The sequence below is a fragment of the Dreissena polymorpha genome, chromosome 15 (assembly GCF_020536995.1).
Source record: "Dreissena polymorpha isolate Duluth1 chromosome 15, UMN_Dpol_1.0, whole genome shotgun sequence".
Taxonomy (NCBI): domain Eukaryota; kingdom Metazoa; phylum Mollusca; class Bivalvia; order Myida; family Dreissenidae; genus Dreissena; species Dreissena polymorpha.
The window spans coordinates 7554830-7580508 of NC_068369.1; the positions used below are offsets into that span (position 1 = coordinate 7554830).

At 34.3% G+C, this 25679-nt stretch overlaps 1 protein-coding gene and 3 long non-coding RNA genes across 5 annotated transcripts; 2 read left to right on the top strand and 2 right to left on the bottom strand.

The window, feature by feature from the left end:
* Positions 1 to 1211: 1211 nt before the first annotated feature.
* Positions 1212 to 5854, top strand: LOC127860696 (uncharacterized). The gene is made up of 4 exons (XR_008039895.1): positions 1212 to 1269; positions 2508 to 2674; positions 3092 to 3249; positions 3757 to 5854. It is a non-coding gene; the product is annotated as an uncharacterized LOC127860696 (long non-coding RNA).
* Positions 5855 to 8433: 2579 nt separating this feature from the next.
* LOC127861159 (uncharacterized) lies at positions 8434 to 11455 on the bottom strand. Its single transcript, XR_008040099.1, has 3 exons — positions 11422 to 11455; positions 9416 to 10703; positions 8434 to 9032 (listed from the first exon to the last, which is right to left on the bottom strand). It is a non-coding gene; the product is annotated as an uncharacterized LOC127861159 (long non-coding RNA).
* A 181-nt stretch (positions 11456 to 11636) lies between these two features.
* Positions 11637 to 14496, top strand: LOC127861160 (uncharacterized). Its single transcript, XR_008040100.1, has 3 exons — positions 11637 to 11689; positions 12472 to 12533; positions 14211 to 14496. It is a non-coding gene; the product is annotated as an uncharacterized LOC127861160 (long non-coding RNA).
* A 4007-nt stretch (positions 14497 to 18503) lies between these two features.
* LOC127861153 (uncharacterized) lies at positions 18504 to 23763 on the bottom strand. Of its 2 annotated transcripts, none has more exons than XM_052399529.1 (5): positions 22066 to 23339; positions 21698 to 21850; positions 21184 to 21302; positions 20520 to 20595; positions 18504 to 19834 (listed from the first exon to the last, which is right to left on the bottom strand). In XM_052399529.1, the coding sequence occupies exons 1-5, from the start codon at positions 23207 to 23209 to the stop codon at positions 19266 to 19268; spliced, it is 2061 nt and encodes a 686-aa protein (XP_052255489.1). In that variant the 5' UTR covers positions 23210 to 23339; the 3' UTR covers positions 18504 to 19265. The 2 variants fall into 2 exon arrangements, with proteins under 2 accessions (XP_052255489.1, XP_052255490.1); XM_052399530.1 differs by lacking the exon at positions 22066 to 23339 and adding an exon at positions 23392 to 23763 and having other exon boundaries at positions 18507 to 19834.
* Positions 23764 to 25679: the final 1916 nt, after the last annotated feature.

Genomic DNA, 25679 nt, shown 5'->3' on the forward strand with positions numbered 1-25679 from the left:
TTTTGACTTGCTACTTGGTTCGGGTTTGCTACTTGGTTCGGGCTTGCTACTTGGTTCGGGCTTGCTACATGGTTTGCCTTGTTACCATTAGGTGGTTTGCGCCCTTGTTTGTTGCCGGCTTGGCGGCTAACTGGTACACAAGTGCAAGGAGAATGCAGATAACCTGTGAACGGAGAGAATTTCGTGATTTCGTTCTAGAACCATTTATTTCAACTTTAACTAATTCATATAATTCAATTTTGTTACAATGAAAAATCAAAATTTGACATATACTTGGACACTATAGAACTGTATTTTGTATTGTATTTTCTCCTTGATATATTGAACAATACATGTCTCCCGCAATACACCTTGTGATTACGGTAACAATTTGATTATGGCATGCTATATTTTTGTGTTTCAATGTTGATCTAGTTTCACGCCAACCGAAATTAAATATACCGATATTGCTGTTTTGATTTAAGTCAGTATTTTTCAATATAAATTATAAGTACTATAAGCTCAGTATGACTGTTTTTTAGTCAGAGAACCCGCGTTTCTGTTTTCAGTAATACAAAACATGTAGACGGTCATCTAAGAACGAAAACAAAGCAGCATTTGTAAAAAGCGACACCTTATAAAAATTGTGATAACAAATAAGTAATTTTATAATAAAATTGTAATAACAGTTTTTCATAAAATTACGATATAATATTGATTAATTGTCGCATGATTGCTTTTGTCGGAGTCTGGCTAAGGCGCACAAATGCCGTTTCGCTACGATACCGTGCTTTAAATTCACGGGAAGTAACATTCGCATCGCATCGTTACGGTGGCATAGAGGTGACATTCACTTCTTTTTTTTTTTAATTGCTCTCCTCTTATTTCTAGAAAAAGAGGAGTGCAAAACTAAATAAAAGCGGCGTGCAATTAAAAAAAGAGCGGTGCTTCTCTTGTTTTAAATTGCTCTCCCCTTTTTTCTATCTCGTGGCCACCAGTTAGCTATGTCGTGGCGACGAGATAGAAAAAAGAGGAGTGCAAAACTAAATAAAAGCGGCGTACAATTAAAAAAAGAGCGGTGCAGAAAAAAAGGCAGAGTGCATTAAATAAAAGAGGAGAGCATTTTCGTCATCTCGAGATCCCGACATAGCTAACTCGTGGCCACGAGTTAGTCAGCCAATCAAATTGTGCGTTACATGTGTAAATATTCTGTACGCATATATCCTGGTTCCCAGCTTCCACTGTAAACAGCCTGGCATTGGCGGAATCATGGTCGACGCGATGGTAATGGTGAGTTAACCAAATATTTACAAATGTGGCTCGTCGGGGTATCATTCATTTTTCAATCGAAATGCATATATTTCATTCTGTAAACGTTCTTCCTTTTTTCGAGTTCTATTAGAGTTAATTAATGTTCCATAACCTGAGTATGTTTCGGACAAGTAAACATATATTGTAATTTCGGATGTTTGAGTAAATTTGTAACATACTGTATTTGTGATGTATTTTTGAGTAGTGTGACAAATATGAAAGCATTGCGGTGTGGTTATCTTTGATTAACAGTAGTAATGCATTTTTATGTATTCATGCCTTTTTCCAGGTTCACCACAGTCAGAATTTCAGACCTGCTTTTCCCAGATTAGCAAAATGCTTCTAAATATCTTTTCTAAACTCAATATAAATACATCCATAGAATTATAGCTACAAATAAATATCTCTTTAAATGCAAATTATCTAATTCAAATCTGTGTGATTTCTGCAGTGAAAACATCGAAACTATAGAACATCTTTTTTGGGAGTGCAAACACATCCAGCCTATTTGGAATCAATTAGCATCTTTTCTTGAACAACAGCAACTAAACGTTAAACTATCTTTAAATTCTTAAATGTAAGTTTCGGAATTAACTCATTGAAATCAATAGACTGTAATAATATTGTGAATTTTATTCTTATAATGATGAAATATTTTATCTTTATTATGAAGTACAAAAAACAAGTACCACATTTTAATTGTTTTGTCCATAGTCTTAAACTAAAAATCCAGATTGAGAAAGAAATAGCCCTCAGTAATGACAGATTACAAATCTTTGAACAAAAATGGAATCGGATTAAATTCTCATAATGTTTGTCCACTTATATACATTTCACTCTAATGATAGTTTATCTTTCTAAAATATATATATATATTTTTTTTCAATCTTATAAGATCATTGTGTATGTTCAACAAAACACACAAGTCAGGTATGCTTTCTTCCGACTTGATACAACTCATCATTTTTCATAACTATTCTTCAGTTGTTCTTTTCTTTTCTCTTTAAAAAAATATATATATTAGCATATCTTGTATAACATGTCTGAATTTATTGCTTTGTACAATCACTATGTTGTATGATCATATACATGTATACATTGTATGTATTATATTGAATTAAAAAAAAAATCTTTTCTAAACTCCATTAAAATTGGTTCGTGGTTTTCAAGACAAAGTTATTCATAATTCATAATTCAAATCATTAATCATATTTCAGATGGATCATACTTGGTTCCAAGTAATTGAGAGTAAGTCTGGCCCAGATCACACATACAGTGCCTGTGCCCAAAAAACTCAAGTACCCCTCAAAAACGAGGAAGCAAGAGGGCAATAATAACTCCCACAAGAAAAACACCTAAACATGAACATATAAGGATTAAACTGGTGATTATTTTTCACTTTCTAGTACAACTTTATTTTCTATAAGAATTCAATTGTATTTTTATAATTGTGAAATCTCTTCAACCAATTGTAAAATTTGTTGAAAACACAATATATCACTTATTAAGTACCAACATTTGGTATATATCACTTATTAAGTACCAACATTTGGTATATATACTATGGATTTAATATTTGTTAAACATAGGCTTTCTTAATAGAACACTGTCTTGTTGTGTGTACATTATATTTTTGTCATTAATATTAAGTTCTTTGCATTAGGACATGGGCTAAAATTTTAATTCAAAGATCAAATAAACCACTCTTCATTCATGTAAACTATTTTGGCACAAGCCCATCAATCCTTTTTCAAGCTTTGCCATTAAACACTCACATTTTCATGTTTCATCACTGATCTAGGATGAAAAAACCAGACACAACAAACGGTCCATCGAATAGAAATCTTTTCTGAAAGAATGACAGTCAGAAATTACGAAAAGATGGCGAGTCAGAAAACAGTTTCTGGAACAACTGTGCAATTGCCATGAACAACATGTTTGGTGAAAAAAACAGAACAGGTACATAATGATTCTTAAACAGTAATAACATTAGTATATTTTCCTTATTTTGCTGGCAGAGCACTCAATTTTATATTCAGGTATGATACAATGTCATATGAACCATGCTTATTAAATTGAATTTAGAAAACAATCATTACCATATGTCATTAGCTGTACATATGTACACAACAGAAACAGTGGGAGATGATAAATGTAGTAAAGGGGTGGGTGATTTTATTAAATAAAAAAATCTAAAACGGCTATCAATCAGATATTTTGTTTTTGTAAAATATATGACTAATTTTTAGTCAATTTAAACAAATAATTTTTTTGAAATGACTACTAATAATGTATAAAACACTTTTTAAGAAGTCTATGATATAGAAACATAGATTATTAATGTTTGCTAAAATAACATTATATTGTCATTTCTTTTAAAGAAAAAAAAGATTTATCAAGCAATATTATCATATATTATTGTTTCTGTTTTGTTTTTTTATTTTACTTTTTTTTTGCTTCAATCAGGTTCCTGCTCTCCAAGAGAAGTTGCAGGGCATATATTGTCTTCTTCATTGAGAGGAAGTATCGTTGTAGAACTTTTAAATGAAATTGAATATGCAGCAAAAGAATGCTACAACAAGGACAGTGTTTTAGCCCAAAAGGATTTCTGTGACCTGGCTGAATTTAAATGGCATGAACTCATTGATGAACTATTAGAGCAACAGCCACTGCTAGCTGATATTCTCTTGGCTGTGTCTCTACCAACCTCTAAGATAGGGAATACAAAATCTGTTCAGAGACTAATACTGGTCATATCTACTGTGTTTGGAATGTTGATGAATACAGGATACCAGGAGTTGTCGAGTCGTTACAACTCGTTAGTTCAAAAGATAATCGCAATGACTTTAGCTAAAGAACAAACATGCCCAAAATTACATTTAGTTTCAACTGTGTTTCTTTTTTTCTTCAAATGTTTTGTTTAAGCCCAAAAACACAAAATATGACTTAACACCTTGTTTATAGAATGGAATATTGTAAAGTGTGCAATTTATATTTAATCATTTTATGAGTAACTCAAGAGAAAATTTCATTAAAAAGTTGCCAAACTCAGCTGTGAATGAATGTTTGTTTTATAAAATATTCAATGTATGTATTTTAAATATATCTTTATGTGTTTTAAATATTTCACAATATCTAAATACACATACAGTAAAAAACATACCAGGTATTAAAAAAAATAATTTCTTAGCCAGAAATTAGCAATATACATGTATAGTTTCTTGCAATTTGATAAAAAAAATAACAGTATTAAACATTAAATTGTGTACTGTTTTCTTAACCCCAAGTTTGTGAAATTAGGCATTTGAATGTTTATGTTACTGTTCATGACACATGTTTCGTTTGGAAATTAAGTAAATCTTTTGGAACATCTATTTAATAGCGCTGACCCAGGCTCTTAAGGTCCTTGATGTTTTAGCTCAGATGAGCTCATAGGATCGATGAATGTCTGTTGTCCGTCCTTCTTCTTTTTACTCCCCGTTGGTTTTTTTTTTCCTGCTCATAGATCGAGAAACTTGGTCAGGATGATTGTTTGGAGGAATTGTAGGTCAAGTTCAAAGACGGGTCATCAGGGGTCAAAAACTAGGTCACTATGCCATTGACAAAAATTGGCTACCTGTACTAAGGTGAGCGATATAGGGCCATTATGGCCCTTTTGTTTTAATTCTACCCTTAACACAATCAGGAATAAGTTTACAAATCTTGCAAAAAAACATTTCTTATTTCTTGTCCATTTCGTTTCAATTTTTGAATAATTGTAGTTCTATATGTAATTAGAACACCATTTAAATTTCATTAATATACCTTACGTAAAAATGTGTTAAATTTGATGTCAAAAGTGAATTTCCCAGCAGGATTCTCAGGGTTTGTAATTCTTAACTAATAAATCATTTTTAGCCTTATATAGAAGCAAAACAAAATTGGTCCTGTCAATTTCATGAGTCAGTCAGGGATCTCCAAACAATAGAAATTTTAAAGGGGCCTTTTCACAGATTTTGACATGTATTGAAGCTTGTCATTAAATGCTTTATATTGATAAATTTAAACATTGGAACTAAAAAATCTCCAGTAAAAAACAACAAGAATACAATTTGAAAAAGGAAAAAAAGTAAGCCTCAACTGGACTCGAACCACTGACCCCTGAGGTCCTGGAGTAAAAAGTCACCCGCCTAGACCACTCGACCAAACATGCTGATGCTATGACCGGATGTATTTTTTTAATGAAATAAGCAATCCTCTTAGTTTCCCAAATTATAACGACAACAACAGAACTTTCCAAATTATTCAATCGTTTGGCGTTGCAACGCTTTATAATTCCAAGGTTTTCAAATTGTCAAAAGATGCATATAATGAATATTTTAGAGCATGGTAAATGTTCAGTATTACTATTTCCTCACAAATATCATTGCTAAAACGAAAATGTGCGAATATGAAACATTTTTTGATTTTTTTTTCAATTTACCAAAGCGTGAAAAGGCCCCTTTAAGGTCAGCCTTATAAAAGATAAATTGCTCTGCTACACAGCAGATGTCATAAATAAGATATAAAAAAATGTACCTCGTGACTGTTAGTTTGTTGTTATTTGTTTATACTTCGGTTATGTTTATTTGTTATTTATCCTTAAAGTATTATAGAACTTCAAAAACCAAACACGCTGAATTAGTTAAAGCTGAAAGTTATTGCTTCAATCTTGTTTTAATATTACTTACATTTAATGACAATCACCTTTTGACCAAATTGTAGAGAAAAACCAATGGAATTTTTCTAAAATGAAGCAAAACCAAGTATAAGATTTTTCATTGGCTAATTCATTCTACAATTTTCTGAAATGTGATTTTTCTATGAGCCTTTAAACTAATTGTTCCTATACAAAGTTAAGCGCACCGACTTGAAACAGGTGTTGTAAATTATGAATTATTCACTATATACATTTGTATATAATGTATCCTTATATAATTTCACTTAACAGAATGCCTTTCAGGTAAATGGAAATATATGAAGTATTACCTGAATGTGTTTGGTTTAGCTTTTCAAACCCATTTAGTTGATTTATTTGAGGTAATATTTTTAAAAAAATCAAATGAATTATAGACAAAAATGTTTGATCATTGTAGGTGTATGACAGACTTCAACCTTTGGGTGTCACTCTGAGCCATTCAGGCATGTTGTATACAATGGATCAGATATCGGGACATTTTAATACTGAATTATTTGATTCCATTGCCAGTGGAAAGAAATTCAGAATTGTTGGGGACAACATTAACTTTCATTTAGGTTTAAGCACTGTCCCAACAAGAGCTGTCAGAGGACAGCGCCCTCGACTATTCGAGTGCTTGACAGTATAACGTAAGCCATCATGGGGTAATATTCAAATTATTCAATAAGGTCAAGGTAATAGTTCAGGATAATTTCCACAATCTATTGGACATTTGTAAAGACATAAAACAAACTAATAAGATTTTATTTAAAGTTTGATTGCAATTGCTTGGGTGGGAAGTTTGGACGGTCCTTCAAAAATAAAGTAAATAAATATATTTATATATTTTTTGACCATGTTTCAAAGAAAAAATATATACTTTTTTGGGTTGGGTGGGGGTTGAGAGGGGGGTATAATGTGGGGTGTGGTCATTTATTAGATGATCTTTCAAAAATAAAAAAATGGGGGGGGGGCAGGGATTCAGGGTTGGGGCACGGGGTATTGTTTGGGTGGAATCCATTGTGGTATTCAGGTAAGTGTTGTTTTGTCAAAATATTAATAAAATCTGATCATAAATAAAGATGTTATGGCAATTTAACTAAAATTTACTCTTGACCTTCACAGTCAAGGTCATTCAAAGGTCAAGGTCAAAGTGAACTTGGCAGGTACAGTAACCTCATGATAGTAAGAAAATATTTGAAATTTGAAAGCAATAGCTTTGATACTTTAGAAGTCAAGTGGATCCAAAAACAAAATTTAACAAAATACTCAGTTACTAAGATAAAGGGCCATAATTCTTACAAAATGCTTGATACAGTTGTCTGCTCTTGTCTATAGATCGGGATCATGTTGTTAAAGAAGTTTGCAAAATATGAAAGCAATATGTTAAGAAACATTGAAAATATTTGAGGTGGTACGCAAACTTAAACATAGATTTATCAATAATATGCATATTCTAAATGAAAAAAGTGCCATAATTCTTACAAAATGCTTGATAGAGTTGTCTGCTCTTGTTTATAGGTTGGGTCATGTTGGTAAAGAAGTATGCAAAATATGAAAGCAATATGTCAAGGGACATTGAAAATATTTGGGGTGGTATGCAAACTTTAACATAGATTTATCAATAATATGCATATTCTAAGTGGAAAAAGGGCCATAATTATTACAAAATGCTTGATAGAGTTGTCTGCTCTTGTTTATAGGTTGGTGTCATGTTGGTAAAGAAGTATGCACAATATGAAAGCAATATGTCAAGGGACATTGAAAATATTTGGGGTGGTACGCAAACTTTAACATAGATTTATCAATAGTATGCATATTCTAAGTGGAAAAAGGGCCATAATTATAACAAAATGCTTGAAAGAGTTGTCTGCTGTTGTTTATAAGTTGGGGTCATGTTGGTAAAGAAGTATGCAAAATATGAAAGCAATATGTCAATGGACATTGAAAATATTTGGGGTGGTACGCAAAACTTTAACATTTGCACGCTAACGGGAACGCCGACGCCGGGGTGGGTAGGATAGCTCCACTATATATATTTCATATATAATAGTCGAGCTAAAAATCCGGTAAAGAAGATTAACACGGAAGAACTGCACACATGGATTTCTCAGAACCAAATTAAGTGTTATGAAATTGGACGTATAAAAATAGGGTTACATTATTATGCTTAATAGTTCAGAACTTTTTATTCAAATTACATAGAATGTTTGAATTTTAAAAACATTGTTATAGACAATGAATTTTTATTACTAAACTGTTTCCCATAAGGCCAAAAAAATATATTGTTTCTGGTCACCAGATTGACCCTCTTTTTTGTATCCCCACCCAATCTTTTTTATTGACACTTTTTTTAAATATGTCAAAAGTCAATTATTTATAAGTAAGTTCTTTTAAAGGTAGATTTGATCATTTTCAACCAAAATAAGCATAGCAGCACAATTAAGAACAGAACAGAAAAGAACTTTATTAGGTCACTATACTACATGGTATATCGTTACAAACAAATGTTAATTTATAAACATAAATCACGCAACTCCCGTACCATTCTCACACATTTTCACCCATACGCACTATCCTCAGAAACACACAAACATACACTCACACTAACATATGCATTAATTCAACATAGAATATACATTTTCATCAAACATAAATGATAAATAAATCAATCCAATCAAATATATTTCAGATATTTAAAACATTCGAGGATAGACTTTCCTAAAAAGATGTGAAAATTCAATTAATCAAGGAATCTTGTAATAAACATATGTATGCTTTTAGTTAGGTGACAGTTTACTAAAATCATATTCTATCCCCAGTTCATTATTACACAAATCACAACAAATTGAAAACTGTTAGACTTCCTTAGTTTCAAAACCACAATACTGGTTAACTAAAGTTCTTCGGCAGATAGTTGAGTTTCCACAATAGTCCTTCATTTCTCTGGTCATATGTGCAGATGCAATGACTGATTTGTTAAAGAAGAGAATGGCCAGGGCATCAACATGGCTTCTTCCTGCTCTGCCGATCTCTTGTATGTAAGCTGCAAATATAAACTGTGTGTATATATATATATATATATATATATATATATATATATATATACATACATAAATGAAGATGTACATTTTGCTAAAAATATTAAGAAAATTGTTTCTAGTTTTAGGAAAACTTTGTTAATAGGTAATAATCAGCTCCAGCAAAAAAAAGGATTATTTGTGTCATGTTTGAGCTGAGAGAACAGATTAGAACTTAAAGCACAAACTAAAGTTGTATAAGCTCAGGTCAGTTTGTTTGCATCAGCAGATCAAAACTTCATTATCCATTATCTTGTTTGTGCTCAATGCTCAATTCTGTGCTCATTGCTCAAACTGCAAATAGTTTTGTCGACTTTTATATCTAATATTGGAGCTTAATTATGCTTACATTATGACCAATGTTGTTTAATTCTGTGTTCGCAATCAGAGACATAGATAACTAGAAATGGCGCGGCAGAGGCCGACGCGTATCCCCACGCCGAATGTTTGACCTAGGTGTGCCCCAGGGTTGGTAATGGGGCCATGCATAGCTGAGATTGACCGTATTGTCATAAGAGAAGTTCATCATCAATTAGAAGTGAATTGGTGTAGAAATGAAGAAGTTATAGTAAAAGGCAATTTTGGGTGGGTGTGACATATGTGGGCAGGGCGCCCCAGGGTTGGCAATTGTGCCATGCATAGTTGAGATTGACCGTATTGTCATAAGAGAAGTTCAGTATCAATTTGAAGTGAATCGGTGTAGAAATGAAGAAATTATAGTAAAAGGCAATTTTGGGCGGGTGTGGTCTATGTGGGCGGGGCCCCAGGGTTGGTAATGGGGCCATGCATAGTTGAGATTGACCGTATTGTCATAAGAGAGGTTCAGTATCAATTTGAAGTGAATCGGTGTAGAAATGAAGAAATTATAGTAAAAGGCAATTTTGGGTGGGTGTGGTCTATGTGGGCGGGGCGCCCCAGGGTTGGTAATGGGGCCATGCATAGTTGAGATTGACCCTAATGTCATAAGGGAAGTTCAGTATCAATTTGAAGTGAATCCGTGTAGAAATAAAAAAGTTAAAGTAAATGGAATTTTTTGGTGGGTGTGGCCTATGTGGGCGGGCGCCCCAGGGTTGGGATTGGGGCCATGCATAGTTGAGATTGACCCTAATGTCATAACAAAAGTTCAGTATCAATTTGAAGTGAATCCGTGTAGAAATGAAAAAATTATAGTAAATGGAAATTTTTGGTGGGTGTGGCCTATGTGGGCGGGGCGCCCCAGGGTTGGGAATGGGGCCATGCATGGTTGAGATTGACCGTATTGTCATAAGAGAGGTCCAGTATCAATTTGAAGTGAATCGGTGTAGAAATAAAGAAGTAAATGTAAAATAACCTAAAAAAATGAGTGATAATTTCTGACGCGGCCCCACCCCAACCGCTATAACTTTTGACCCAGGGGTCAGATCAAAATTCCAAATAGTGCAGGGTCGCACATATGCTCATAGCTACCATGTGTGTAAGTTTCAAGGTTCTAGTGCTTTTAGTGTAGGAGGAGATAGTGGCCAGGACGGACGGACGGACAGACGGACGGACGGACGGACGGCGGAGATAACCACAATATCCCCACCTTTTTTTCAAAAAGCGTGGGGATAACAACGTCTCTGTCGAAATGCATCTGTAACTGACTGGCTGTTGATAACCTGAAAAAAGAAGAAAGCAGTGTAGTGTAAGGGCTAGTTTAAATAATTAGACCTTGGTTACACAGGATTATCATCCCACCAAGGAAAATTACAAGCATCTGGATTTAAGCTCGCTCGGTAGGCATGCTAGAATAATTGTCATCACAGGTTTTAGTCTTGCATGTGTCGTAATCTCTTTCTCTTGTGTACTATGACTATGTAAATTGCTTAGCAGTTGAATTTAATTTTTTTTTAATTACCGATTATTTACAATAATAATTATTTTAACTCCGCTTTCTCAGCCATCATAGCAAAAATTGCAAGTACAATAGGACAAAGTAAATAGTTCTATTAGAATGAGCAGTGGCTTGTAAAATTTATTATATAGTTGTTTGTTATAAATGAGCATTGATAAAACAATCAAATTAAATGGATGTACATATACATTATCGATTTTTAAACAGAATAAATTGTATTATGTAAGCCAAAAATGTACATATCATAGGTAAAAATAAGGATTTTGACGTACTATTACTCCATATAATTAATGTTATCCGAAATTACATTTTCCATTTATTTATCCGAAAACTATTCAACTTATGAAGAATGAAAAATCTCATACAAAATCAATCGTTCCGTGAAAATGAGTCATACCATTGAAATACTTAATTATAATACTGATCAAGAGATAAATAATTTGCACAACGAACCACCTTTTAAAATTTGCTAGTTAACTTACTATTGCCATCGCCTCCGCTATAACTTCGTCTGTAGGTTACAATATACTAAATCTTTTTGGAGTGCAATGCTATACTCTTTAAAAACCTGAACATCATTTATAAGAAGACACAATTCTCTGTGTGGGCACTTGCCATGACTTTATTTTAGAATGTTTCTTTGTGCATGTGGTAGGGAAAACATTGATGTTTAACAGAAATTCACTCATTTGCTTGAAGGTTAAAGACTACATGAGACTTTGACAGATGGCGGGAAACCCTCATCCACTGGTACGAACCCGGTAAATTGATGGCTGTAAAACAGTGACCGCTGATTCGCATCGAGTTCTTTCTTGCAAAACGCATGACCCCCCTTTTTTATTGTCTAAATCATTGCGGCTTGGAATGCTCTTTAAGAAAAGGTATGGTTATGGGGGTCTCTATGCGCAAAAGTTTGACTTTATTTTTTGTTGAAGTTATTGCTTTTACATTGAATTTGTGTAGGAAATCTTTTGGTATATTGTAACCTAAACTAGCTTTAGGTAAAAATGAAATATCATCTGCAAGTGCAAAATATGACTGGGAAAGCTGATTTTTGGTCATTTCTTAACAAAAGAGAAGAAAATAAGTGCCTTAAATGCATGAATTTAGATAATTTGACCTGGAATAGTTGTTTTTCAAGTTGACCCCCACCCTGATATAGCCAAATAAGGGCTAAATTGCTTTCCGACTTGAATTCAAAGGCATATTGGTTGACCGTGTAGCGTTAGTGTGCTACATGAAGTCAGAATTCAACGCCAGGAACTCCGTGATCCAGTAACGCAACAATAGCTAGTGCATAAAGCATGAACATTCAAACAGAGCCCCATTTCACCGACATGGAATGGCGGACATTTTTACAGTTTGGACAGTGCAGCAGACACTTAATTGAGGCAGCCTTCATATTTAGTACAATCATGAACATAACAAGGTTTATTACTTCATATTATTCATAAAAATACACTAAAAATACTTAAATGCATGTTTTTTGCCATTTTATATCTATTTTTTATTGGGAATTTTGACTTTTTCAGGTAGAGGAATGTCTGCGACTAAGCCGAGGGCCACTGGATAAGGGTTGTTGACGGTAAAACAGGTAATAATACTAAATTATTATCATGTACGCAAGCAAATAAGCATATTTATGATGCTTAAGGTGTGAAATACTGTCATAATCAGGTTTGTGGTCACTCAAACCCTTGCCGCCATGCAATTCCCCGTGCAGTTTGTATGGATAGTTCCGCGTCCTGACACGTAAAGCTCGCGCTTTGTTGGCAGCAGAAGTTGGCACTTAACAGGTTTATCCTTGTTCCTAAGCATGTATGCAGTGCATCTGAGTTGATATGCTACTTGTAACCCTACAATTAGCTTGTGTTTGGTATTGTTTTCTCACAATATGCTTACAGTCATGGTCCCGGCTTGAAAGGATGTGGTGTCCGACTTAAACATAGGATTGTTGTAGCAAGTGTCCCCTTCATCATTTACCTTAGAGGGATCTTTTTGCCAAAATGTGGCACTTTCAGCAACCAGTTTAGTTTTTCATTTGGTACATGCTTCTCTCATTCAGTGATTTATGGGAAGTATTGACCTTATTTGCTTGTCTTTGCATACAAAGGTGACATGGATCAATGATATGTGTTGTGTTGAGAATTCTGCGGGAAGCTGTGTCCCCAGAAGATGTACTAGAAACCTCTTTCAGGAAGCCTGCATTGATCTGAGCTGCCTTTCTGCCCCTGTTACTTCATAGAACTTCATTGCTAAGCTTATAATGCTCTCCAACATATATGTATCTTGTTCATTTTAACCTTTCCTTCTAGTTTAAACCCCCAAAATGAGCATTTTTGTCTTTCGCTCAGTTATTAGCGCCCATTTTGACCAGATTGCCACCATAAAAATAGTCAAAAGTACTTATTTTGCGCCCAAAATATGAAATTTTGTATTCTCTTGAACCTCTGAATGACAGCTGGCAGAGCATATTGACCATCTGCTGCAGTTTAAAGGCACCCATGGCATTATATGCTAGAATATACCATTTGCGACTGGTAAATAAATGGGCTCCGAGCAACAAGGCGCTTTCAAGATTTCACACTTTTATAAGTGTGAAACAACAAGTTATAGGAAGCTTATTGATTTCTACACTTCAAAGTATCTTTGATCTCTCATTTTTGCTTATTTGTTGTTTGTCTTGGATGAAATTGGATTTTTTTGCTGTGAAATTGACATTTTTGGGGGTATTTAAAAAAAAACACACACAAAAAAGACATTATCAAAATTGCTTGGAGTGAAAATATCTAACAAGGTCATTCTTTCCCCACCCCGCATAAGCCCCCACGTGCCTGTCCATATGGTTTGTTTTGGTATTTTGTTGCAGATATTGAACACAAAAGCTTTAAATCTTAAAGGGACATTTAAGCTTTAACAGCCCTTAAATCGCCTTCTTCGGACCGAAAACACCCGCATGTGAAAATGTGATCTAAAATGGCCAAATGGACAGATAATCCAGCCAAACTTAATATATTGGTGCAATATGAATAGGAAGATAATAATATGCAAGAAAAACACATTTCATTCAGAACATATTTTTCCTTTAGGTTACAATATACTAAATCTTTTTGGAGTGCAATGCTATACTCTTTAAAAACCTGAACATCATTTATAAGAAGACACAATTCTCTGTGTGGGCACTTGCCATGACTTTATTTTAGAATGTTTCTTTGTGCATGTGGTAGGGAAAACATTGATGTTTAACAGAAATTCACTCATTTGCTTGAAGGTTAAAGACTACATGAGACTTTGACAGATGGCGGGAAACCCTCATCCACTGGTACGAACCCGGTAAATTGATGGCTGTAAAACAGTGACCGCTGATTCGCATCGAGTTCTTTCTTGCAAAACGCATGACCCCCCTTTTTTATTGTCTAAATCATTGCGGCTTGGAATGCTCTTTAAGAAAAGGTATGGTTATGGGGGTCTCTATGCGCAAAAGTTTGACTTTATTTTTTGTTGAAGTTATTGCTTTTACATTGAATTTGTGTAGGAAATCTTTTGGTATATTGTAACCTGTACCTGCTGACTCTTTGTAAACAAAGGGGCAGGTAATCCAGAATAAACGTTAAATTGACATAACAAACAATTTGATTGGCTGAGCTAAGTCGGGTTCTCGAGATGACGAAAATGCTCTCCTCTTTTATTTAATGCACTCTGCCTTTTTTCTGCACCGCTCTTTTTTTAATTGTACGCCGCTTTTATTTAGTTTTGCACTCCTCTTTTTTCTATCTCGTGGCCACGACATAGCCAACTCGTGGCCACGAGATAGAAAAAAGAGGAGAGCAATAAAACAAGAGAAGCACCGCTCTTTTTTTAATTGCACGCCGCTTTTATTTAGATTTGCACTCCTTTTTTTCTAGAAAAAAGAGGAGAGCAATTTAAAAAAAGAGAAGTGAATGTCACCTCTATGCAACCGTACATCGTTCAGAGAATGTATCTCCCCTTTTTCTGAACACAGCGATGAGGTCGTTAGTAAAGATACAGTACTGTATAATTAATTGTTGTGCGTGAACACAATCGAAAAATGTCTTTAAGCAGGACAAACCGTATATTTGAGCAGTACTGTATACATGTTATAGTATGCGAAATAGGTGGTAGTGTCCCACATGTAAATGCATAGCGAATTTAGCCTACTAATTCTCTTACCAATAATACACTTAAAGACTGGGCAGAGAGACCTGAACATGCGTTATCTAAATTTGCCACACCGTCTAATCATCGGTGATGAGAACGGCTGTTATTGACGGACACAAATAAGTAGGACAGTAAATTCGTTATCACTTAAAATGTGGTTATTAGCGAATATCGATGTAATAATGTAGACGAAAATGTAAAAGAACATATGCGGCGTGACTGTATTAAAAAACGATTAACGTTGTGATGCCTAAAGATAGACCAGGCAAATTTAAATCCGAGGAATTGCATAATATGCGCCGCGAACTCACCAACCAACCATTTTTGGTCGTGGCCGTGCTAAAGGGAGACGTCGCGAGGTCCGGGACGTTTATTTGTAACGTGGTCTAGCGAGGGAACAAAGATGCGAGCGCGTGCAGTTGGGCGAGGTCAGATGAAATTTACATGATAGTGTGATACAGCAAGACTGTAAGGTGGTTCAACGCATTTAATAATCAAGTGCTTCACTTAAGTTGGCATTGAAAGATGTTCACAGATGTAACGTTTGACCCGAATAAATCGCAGCTTTTCATAAGAACATTTATTGACAAAAGCTTCACGATTTTATATACATCAGAATATATATGGCATTCAAATAACGAAGTAATGCTTATAATATTTACGTTGTTATTTTCTGTTATGAATAAATATTTCCATCATATAAATAATACATTGATTATGTAATGATACATTGTTTAATGGAATATTACAACAGCGTTATATTGTATTTACAAATTTTACTGGGCAATTTTATTAAACCGGATGAATGTAAAACGGTCTTGCATATAGAAGTGAAGGCTACAGGTTACCAAGCCACCATTGGGTAGAATTACTTTAGTGTACATTACATAGTGTTGCATGCATCTAGAGAGCAATAGTATTGAAGCGTGCGAGATTTCATTCCATAAAATTGTAGCAATACATTGTAAACCATTATACAAGTTATCATAATAAAATCAAGCATTTTAGGCAAATATGTTATATAACCAAACGATTTCGTCTACCACATGCTGGCATGTACACGAGGACAATTTCTGCTTTCGGGATAATACATTGACATAGCTTTGTCAGCAATTGGCTAAATTAGAGTGAGGAAGATCTAAATTCGTGCGGATTAAAAAGGCTGAACAAAACTTAGCTTTTTTTTTAATGTATGCTTGCATCCTATAATCATTTGGGAGCAGTTACAATACTATTATCATTTCCTCCTATTTATCTTCACGTTTTGATGTAGTATACGAAACGGTGAAAAGCCAAAACTGTATTTATAGCTTACATTATTATATTCAAATTAAATTCTAAAACAAGTATTTGTTAGTCATTGTAGTGCGAAGAAAATACAGATTTATTTCCTACATATACATGTATACCACATCTCATCACTAAGGACTTAATAAAAGTATTTATATTATTAAAAAAGCTGCAAAAACAGTTATCGATTTGCGTTTCATGAAAATATTTGACGCCCTCGAGTGTTTAACCCATATATGCATCTAGAAAAAAGGCCTTGATGCGGCGTCTCATCAGGGTCTGCGCTGTTTGCTTAAAGGAATTTCTGTAAAAAAAAAGTATTCTAAATAAAGAAATAAATATACTAGACATCCCTAACTTTGGAAATAAATTGATCCAATTTTGAAGGATGGGAGATTCCACTACGCATAAATGGGTTAAAAGAAAACAAAACCATGCGTGTGTTGGCGAATATCTGTGTCCATGTACACGTTTCCCTCAAGTTATTCAATGCTGAACAGTTTAATCAGTCGAACAACAGAATATTTTAATAAGCACGTAATGTCTTTCAATCAAATCATGCTAACCTATAACAAAAAAACTTTCAATATATTAAAGCAATTATTTAAATCAAAGTCCTGACAGTACTGGTGTGACGATGCTTTTGAGGAGGATTGATATAAAAGCATCTATTTAATTTTATCTACATCACCACAATTGTGTATATGAGTACGAAAATTTTCGGTAGGAAAATAAATGGGTACGAAAATTTTGGATACAAAAATTATGCCCCCCAAAAAATGCCTACGAAAAAAAGATTTGGTGACGAAAAAAAGAATTGGTTAGGAAAAAAAATTGGGTACGAAAAAATTTGGTTACGAGCAAAAATTTGGTTACGAAAAAAAAATTGGGTACGAAAAAAATTGGGTACGAAAAATGTAGGGTACGAAAAAAAATTGGGGGTACGGGGAAGTAGTACCCGTGGGGAGCTTGATCCATTCCACGAAACTGGGAGACGGGTTACATTCTCGATCAAATATAACAAGAAATATCTTTAAAAAGATATTTGACGTGTGTTTTCTGTACCACTTATCTTTAAAAACGTTCTGTTACAGTAAAACGTTTGTGGGTTATAACATTACGTTTCAGCATATAAATTCAAAACTTGACATTTTCTTTAATTACACCATGCTCTTTAATTTCACATGTATATCATACCAAACTTTATATTTCGTTGTTTACTTTCCTAAGTTAATGATGCTATGTGTACGGACTTGATTTCACATGCCCATGTGCATGAACATATATTTTTCTCTTTTGATTATTTTTTTCTCTAATTCAATAAGCTTTGACATGTTTGTTCGTTAAGTACGGCAATAATTTCATGATGATTCCCGAAAGTAGGTATGAGCACATAGTCGTAAGAGCACTTGAATACGTGAGTTCGACCATGAACACATGGTAAGGTTAACTAAATCTCTGCGATATGACCTAATATGTGTTTAAAACAGCAAACAATATCCAACAAACGAATGAATTATCAAACATAGTATGTGCACTGATGCGGCTCTGTAATTTCTGTTTGAAAAGTTTATTAAATATGCAAAATGAGAAAGCATGCATAGGAGCGAGTTTCATAGATATGTTACTGTGTGTGTGTTTCAGAGTTTATTTACAGGTCCTACTGGCCTCTTCACGAGGTTACTGTAGCCCGACCTATATAGATATGTTATGCTGTTTATATACCATAGTCGCAACGACGTTTACAAATGGCAGGTTCGAAATAATTCGTTTTCTTTACACTCATGATCGCGTTGAAAGTTAATTATACACGTTTTAATTCGCAATTTATTTACTGAATCTCGACAAATGTCAAATACAATACAGAAATTGCATAGTTGTTTCATTGATCTATAATTATGTAATGGATTGAATATAACTGATTTAAAATTAACGTTTTCAAACTATTATTAAATCTTTTCCCCTGAATATGCTGTCCTATTTATAGCTGAGCTTCCTATACCTTTATCAATGATAATCAGCGAGGTATGCCGATTAGAAAAATTGAGCTATCTCAATCGGACTGGCTCGGCCTTTTACATTGGTCGCCATTGTGAAGAATTTTACATGGTATGATAACTTAGACGATGCTTCGCAGCATTGTCAAAAATGAAAAAAATATGACTAACGAATAGTAGCCTCATGATGAACACGATTTCCTCTTATAATTTGAACTTTAATTCAAACTCAGAAGTGGAATGAATAAAACACCAAAACAAATCATATTTCTTACAACTGAAAAGTCGTCCTTCCCATCTTTTAATTGATAGCGGTGTTTATTGTCAGTTTGTTGTTCGATCGGAAACCTTCCCACGCACACAAGGTAACAACAAATGTTTTCCTTAATTCACATGAAACATATTTTGAACGCCTACGTTACCACATGTAGTTTTCAGGGGTGTCAATTTTCCGGATTATTCCGGAAATCCGGATTTGAGCCGGCCAGGGTTGATTTTGAGGTGAATGTAAATCCACACTTTTGCTAAGCATTATAAACACATGTATGATCACACATTCAAATAGGTTGGTATGCACATCTTTAAAACGAAAATTTAAAACAATATTTACATTTAGAAAAAGATGAGACCACAAACCTAATGGCACTTTGTCAAAAATATGTCATAGCAAGTTTTATATTGAACATAACAGCAATGTTTGTGTTTCATCTGTAACACTACCGATATTTAAATTAATATTATCTCTGTCATACATACATGTGTAAAACCTCACATTAAATGGATGAAATACATTGATAAATCTTGATGTATTACTACAAGGCTGAAGGAACACTTTAGTTGCCATGGTGTTAAGATAACGGTTAAAGGCTGTGCTTCCTTTTTCTAGGTAGGCTGTCACTGTCCATTCCTTGGTTTTTAACTTTTGGCTTTGATGGTTTTGGACACACAGTATCCCTGGCATTGTATGCTCTGAAGAATGGGCTAATTGAGTCATACAAATACCACTGTCTGCGCAGGTCAAGGCCCGGGGCTGGTTTGGTGGGTGGGAGTTCTCCAGCTGCCGGACTCAGAGGCTTCAATATATTGAAACACATTTCTTCCGAATCCATGTTCTCCTTACAGGTAACAATACCTGGTTTCGACCGATCCATAGTAAAATGGTGGTACTTGGTTATGTTTTTCAATAGCTTGAAAAACTGTTCCAGGTAAGTTTTCCAAGCGAAGAAGACAACCGGTTTGTTGTCATCTTGGACCAGCTGTGGAACATTGTGGCCTGACTTTGATGAAGCTGTAACACTACCAGCAATCTCCTCCATGGTCTCTGCATTGGATGACCTCCACTTAAGCTTCCAGATGCCAAAGTGGTAGTCTGGGGCAAACTTGGTGTGTCCAGTAATCATGCAGTTCAGGCTCATGGTTTCATGGAGCCCTGCAAATGCAAGGTGACAGTGTCATAACAATGAATCTGATATTTAATGCACATTTTTAATGATATGTTTATATGGTTCTGACAGGTCATCACAATTTATCATGTTATCTTTCTTATAAAAAATCTTAAAACAAGAGATGTGTTTGTCAGAAACACAATGCCCCCTTACTGCGCCGCTTTGATTTTTTTTTTTTACCTCTGACCTTTTAGGATGACCTTGACCTTTCACCACTCAAAATGTGCAGCTCTGTGAGATACACATGCATGCCAAATATGAAGTTTCTATCTTCAATAATGCAAAAGTTATGACCAATGTTAAAGTTTTCGGACGGACAGACAGACTGACGGACAGTTCAACTGCTAAATGCACCCCTAACGGGGGCATAAAACAAAAACAAACAAGAGATGTGTTTGTCAGAAACACAATGCCCCCTACTGCACCGCTTTGAAATAAAATGTCCATATTTTGACTTAAAGTTCCATATTTTGACCTTAAAGTTCCATATTTTGACCTTAAATTTTTGGGACAGACAGAATGACAGACCGACAGGCCAAAAACAATATACCCCCTCTTCTTCGAAGAAGGGGGCATACAAAAGTTAGAGATTAAACATAAAAATCACCAAACTCTTGAGTTTATGGATACTTAAACAAACTCATCAGTAAGAAAATTCAAAATGCATACCTGTCAGAGTCCGCCACATGGCATACCAAATCACTGTGTGGTTCTTGTTTTGCCCAACTGCATTATCAAAGTGGATCTGAAATTGCAAATTGCTTAAGCAAAATAGAAGTAAATATTTAACCAGAAAACATAAATCTGTGGAAATTTATCACAACGCAAAAGGAGATATATTTATTGTATAAAGAGTAATGAACAAGAGATGTGTTTGTCAGAAACACAATGCACCCAAATGCGCCAATTTGAATTTTTGTTGTTGTTGACCTTAGACCTTTGACCTAGAAGGATGACCTTGACCTTTCACCACTAAAAATGTGCAGCTCAATGAGATACACATGCATGCCAAGTATCAAGATGCTGTCATCAATAATGCAAAAGTTATGACAAAACTTTACCCTAGAGGTAAAAGTTTTAAGACATACACACAGAAAGAAACAATGACGGACAAAAACAATATACCCCATCTTCTTCAAAGAAGGATGCATAAAAAGTAGGCTCCAGACACCGTGTTAACTCTAATGAATGATATGTTCCAACAAAATTAATTAAATTTGACAACAGATAAAATATCTAACAGAAACACAATAAGAAATAACAAAATACTGCAGGCAACATAAGGCATGTATTTAAATCAAATAGGTTATTATTATTATTGTTATATTATTACCTCTGCATGCTTTTCTCCAACACCAAAGTGTTGGAAATGATGGTGAGCCAAGCTGACAACACTTTCAGCACCCTTCTCTGGCAGTTCTGCTTCATCGATTAGATAGAACACTTGTTTTCCTGTGAAAGAAAAAAAAACAGAATGAAATGATGTTGTAACAAAATTTATATGGTACTGCAACAAAAGATTGTAAAAACATCAATATGGTACTGCAACAAAAGAACAATTAAATCATGATATTTATAAGCAATAAATTAATAAATTATTATTGTTTAACTATTGCATTTTACTCATTTATTATTTCACACCAGAAGCGGAAACGGTTCAACCTTTCAGGCTTTCAGTCAAATTAACACAATTACTGTGACTAAAAAATTAATAACTGGATAAAAAATAATGGCATTTTAGTGTGTGTGTTTGCTATATTCAAATATGTGGAATATAACTCAGTTCATCCCAAGGGGTGTTAATTTGTCAATTCTGCTGAGAAGATGAGATAACAGTATGCCTTTACCTGACCCTTCTGCACACATGCCAAAGACATGGCATTTTCTGGGGCTGCAGAAGTATATTGGGCCCACTTGCTGTGCATGATGGGGGTAATGCACATTCTGTGCAAAGTCCCATGAATAGTGGTAGCAGATGTCTCTGCTACAAGGCTCGGCACCTGCAAACAAACAAAACTGAGTTTTGAAAACTTAAAACGGAGACAATAAATTTCAGGAGAAATATTTTACAAGAATTGAATAAGCATTTGTTGGCACATCTAAAGCTCATAAGGTTAGAAGGCATATTTATTTTATAACAGCATTTTGTGAAAGTGTATTATTATTATTATTATCCATATGCTACTCCAACATATTTTTGTATGGTAATGCACACCTTCATGTAAGTTTTCATTTAAGAAAATTTGCTTGCTACTCGCTGTCATCTCTCTGTACTGTTCTCTTTGCTTGTGAGCCAGATCCAAGTGGGACTTATAACTAATGACAATTTCATTTTTTTGTTCATCAGTAAATTGGCCTGTTTGACTTAACTTAGACCCAAATGTTTGACATGTCATACACAAGTCAGTCATTGGCTTTGCCAGCGCAATTTGTGGACATAGGTCATTCCAAAGTGATCTAAATGTCTTTAATGAAATCTGTCTGTAATGGGACAGTTTAGCACTTTGGTTATACAAATCATGCACTTGTGCAATTGATTTATCAGAAGGCAAGAGCAGCATTGTGCGATCTGGGCAGTTGGGCAGGCGTCCTGGTAGAGGGAGTGCATTTTCAGTAGCGTATTCATGAATAAAATCTTTAACATTTTGCCTATCTTCAAAGCATAAGGCATTTGCTGGAAGTTTTCCAGTGTTTCCGTGCACCCTGGGCAAAATACCATCTTTATCAAGAGAAATAGCAATTTTTTGCAATGTACTGCATGAAATGGCATGTGCAAACACAAACGTTTTCTTGCAAATTTTCTGCCCCATAAAGAAATATGTTTGTGATGGCTTTTTACGTATTTTTTCCTTTTTTCTGTTTGTTGAGGTCTGTGAAGTATTAACCCGGTGTGCAAATAAGCTGCTCTTGATCACTAATTCCCGCTCACTTCTACTCATTTCTAAACATGAATTTCTGTAAGAAAATAAACTGTCAAAGTCTACCACCATCGAACAAGGTTTGGGATTAATTGACATACATTGACAAGAGTCTTGGCGCATTCTATTGATAATTTCTAACTCTTCATTGTCCTCATTTCTTCCATGTGTGGGCATGCATTCAACAAAAGAATTAGTTTGACATTCATCATCAACAATTTCATTGTTATCAAATACACCATCAAAGCTGTCACACTCATCACTATTAATAAGAGTGGCGAGAAGGGACCTTTCAACAATGGGAGGGGAATGTGAAGAAACATTTTCCTGGAAATACAGTTGATCAACTTCCTTTAGTTCATTAATAAATTCAGGGTCATTCTGTGATGAATCTAGCATGTAGGGAATAATTGATGCCTGGGATGATGTAAACTGGCTCATTTTTAATGATTTTCATAAAAACATTTGTATTAACCTGCCGACATTTTCAGTTGCTAAGTTAAACTGTCAACACTGATTCCCACAACCCACAATTACTTCCGGGTCAATTAAATTAAAGCTATTCAAACGAATAGTTTATTATCAAAATTAGGTAGACATGTAAAGCAATAGATAACACTTACCTCGTACAAATAACGATCCAATTAACACTCAGTTGCTTACTTAATAGCGGAAATAAAAGCGTTTTACCAAACAAATGTGTCAATTACAAAACCGGAAATTTTACATCGTAGCAACCAGTCAGATAAAACTCTCTTTATGTAAAATCCGCAGACATCTACGGTTAATTTATACTATATAACGGAAGAAAAACGATTTTCTTGATTCATTTGTCAATATTCGAAACAATGTAGGTTTCTCATGTAGGTTTTTCGTCTATTTTGTGCACGCAAACGAACGAAAAAATGAGTGTAATTTCAAACATGTTTTTGTCACGCGTTTTTTCGCGTTGTGACGTTAGCGCCGGAATAGTCAAAATCGCGTTCCCTCTCACATATATATTCAAACACTTAAGTTGATTAATACATGTCATTAAAGTCGTCTTAACAAAGTATTGGCAGATATAACCAACTACAAAGATTATACTATTTTGCTTTAACCCATTTATGCCTAGCGTCCTGAAAAAAGGGACTTTGCAAACAGCGTAGACCCATATGAGACGCCGCATGATGCGGCGTCTCATCTGGGTCTACGCTGTTTGCTTAAAGGAATTTCAGTAAGTAATATTCTAAATATAGAAATTAATATACTAGACATCCCTAATTTTGGAAATAAATTGACCCAATTTAGAAGGATGGGAGAGTCCACTTGGCATAAATGGGTTAAAACACTAATTGCGTTGTTGTCTCATTTTTTATATATATTAAATATATTTAGACAATATAATATTTTTGCTATCGCTGCAATTACACGTTCGATTAAAAATGTTTGTTGTCGGTGATTTTAACGGACGACTTATGACCCAGGGAAAAACTGTAAAGCGCCTTTGAACGCACATCTCGAGTATGAAAAGGGCGCTATATTAATGTGGTATAAAAAAAAATAAAAATGTTGGTGTGTTTTCGTTTTTAAAGCTTTACTCTAAGGAGAACACAGGATTATGTGTGTTGTTACATCACGCTTATGACGATTGGTAATATTGTGTTTTTCTTGCTTAACTTTATTTTAAGAAATGTGTATAAATGTCTATTAACAACCAAAACATTTGGTTTTGAATAAACTAAGTACTCGACAACCATACAATTGTTATACCATCTATTTTTTTGGTTTGTTAATTGAGACAAAGTTTGTTTCATTTATTTTGCGATATATTGTATATTTAATATGCAACCATTTAGATATTACCCATTGTGGGCGAATTGACATGACTTAAAAAATATTTCATAAATGCAACATTACAATTGTAAAGGATATGTTGTATCAAGTGGAGTGGGTGGGGGTCGTGCATATATCTGAACTTACTGCGTTTAAGTTACGTTAGTTGGAACGGACTTTTTCCAAATGACGTCGTTGTCGTGATTTTACTGAAGGAGTAGAGTGTATTTTAACCCTGATAGCCACTTTCTATTTATATTTATTTTAAAATGAATACGACCTTTCGGCTCTACGGTGTTTGTGCTTCCCTAGGTTTTTTGTTTCAAGATCATAGTCGTCGGAATAAAACAGGTTATTGAAGGAAACCTTTTCACAAATCTGCTGTTTACCTACGTGACCTTGGTTGTGCGAATATCATTTTCTCTAATAATGCACACTATTTTCGCATGTGTACAATAAAATATAACAACATTATTCTCCCGACAAGCTTTATGTCTAATAATTAATTTATTGCCGAGTCCTATTCGTTTAACTACTATTTCAGGAACTTACAATCTTTTAATCACATTTTGGGACCTAACTTTCAAAAGACAAACACAGCGTATATCTATGTTAAATGTTTTTGCACGAAACAGATGTCGTGAATGAAATCGGCATATATATGAGAATTTTGATTTTTTTAATATACACCCCTTAAGTATTGATATAAACACAATCACATAAGCTTTCAATGCGAACAAGTACCTATTTATTGATTTAACAAATAATGTAAATTAAGAACTGTTTAATGAATAAGCAATTGTAATCATTAATACTTATTGATTAATACTGATTAATCATTAATACTTAACCATAGTAGTAACGTGTGTGGAAAGAGTACCCAATCATAGTTATGTGTACTATTTGTTTGCATTGAATTACAAATTACTGTTGTAAACGTTTCATCTACCCTTATGTAGTTATTGTTTCAAGAAATACAGCTGACACAAAAATTTATACCAGTTGTCATTGGTCAAACACTTGTCTTTTATTGTCCGCTATCGAATTGGTTTTGCAACATTTACTATAATTTATATTGACAATTTTACCCCATTTA

Excerpts from the sequence above, each read along its gene's own strand:
- LOC127861153 (XM_052399529.1), bottom strand. The coding sequence starts at position 23,209 with ATGAGCCAGTTTACATCATCCCAGGCATCAATTATTCCCTACATGCTA. Across the intron at positions 21,303-21,697 it reads CATGTGTGCAGAAGGGTCAG|GAAAACAAGTGTTCTATCTA; the intron begins GTAAAGGCATAC and ends TTTCTTTCACAG. Across the intron at positions 19,835-20,519 it reads CATGTGGCGGACTCTGACAG|GGCTCCATGAAACCATGAGC; the intron begins GTATGCATTTTG and ends TTGCATTTGCAG.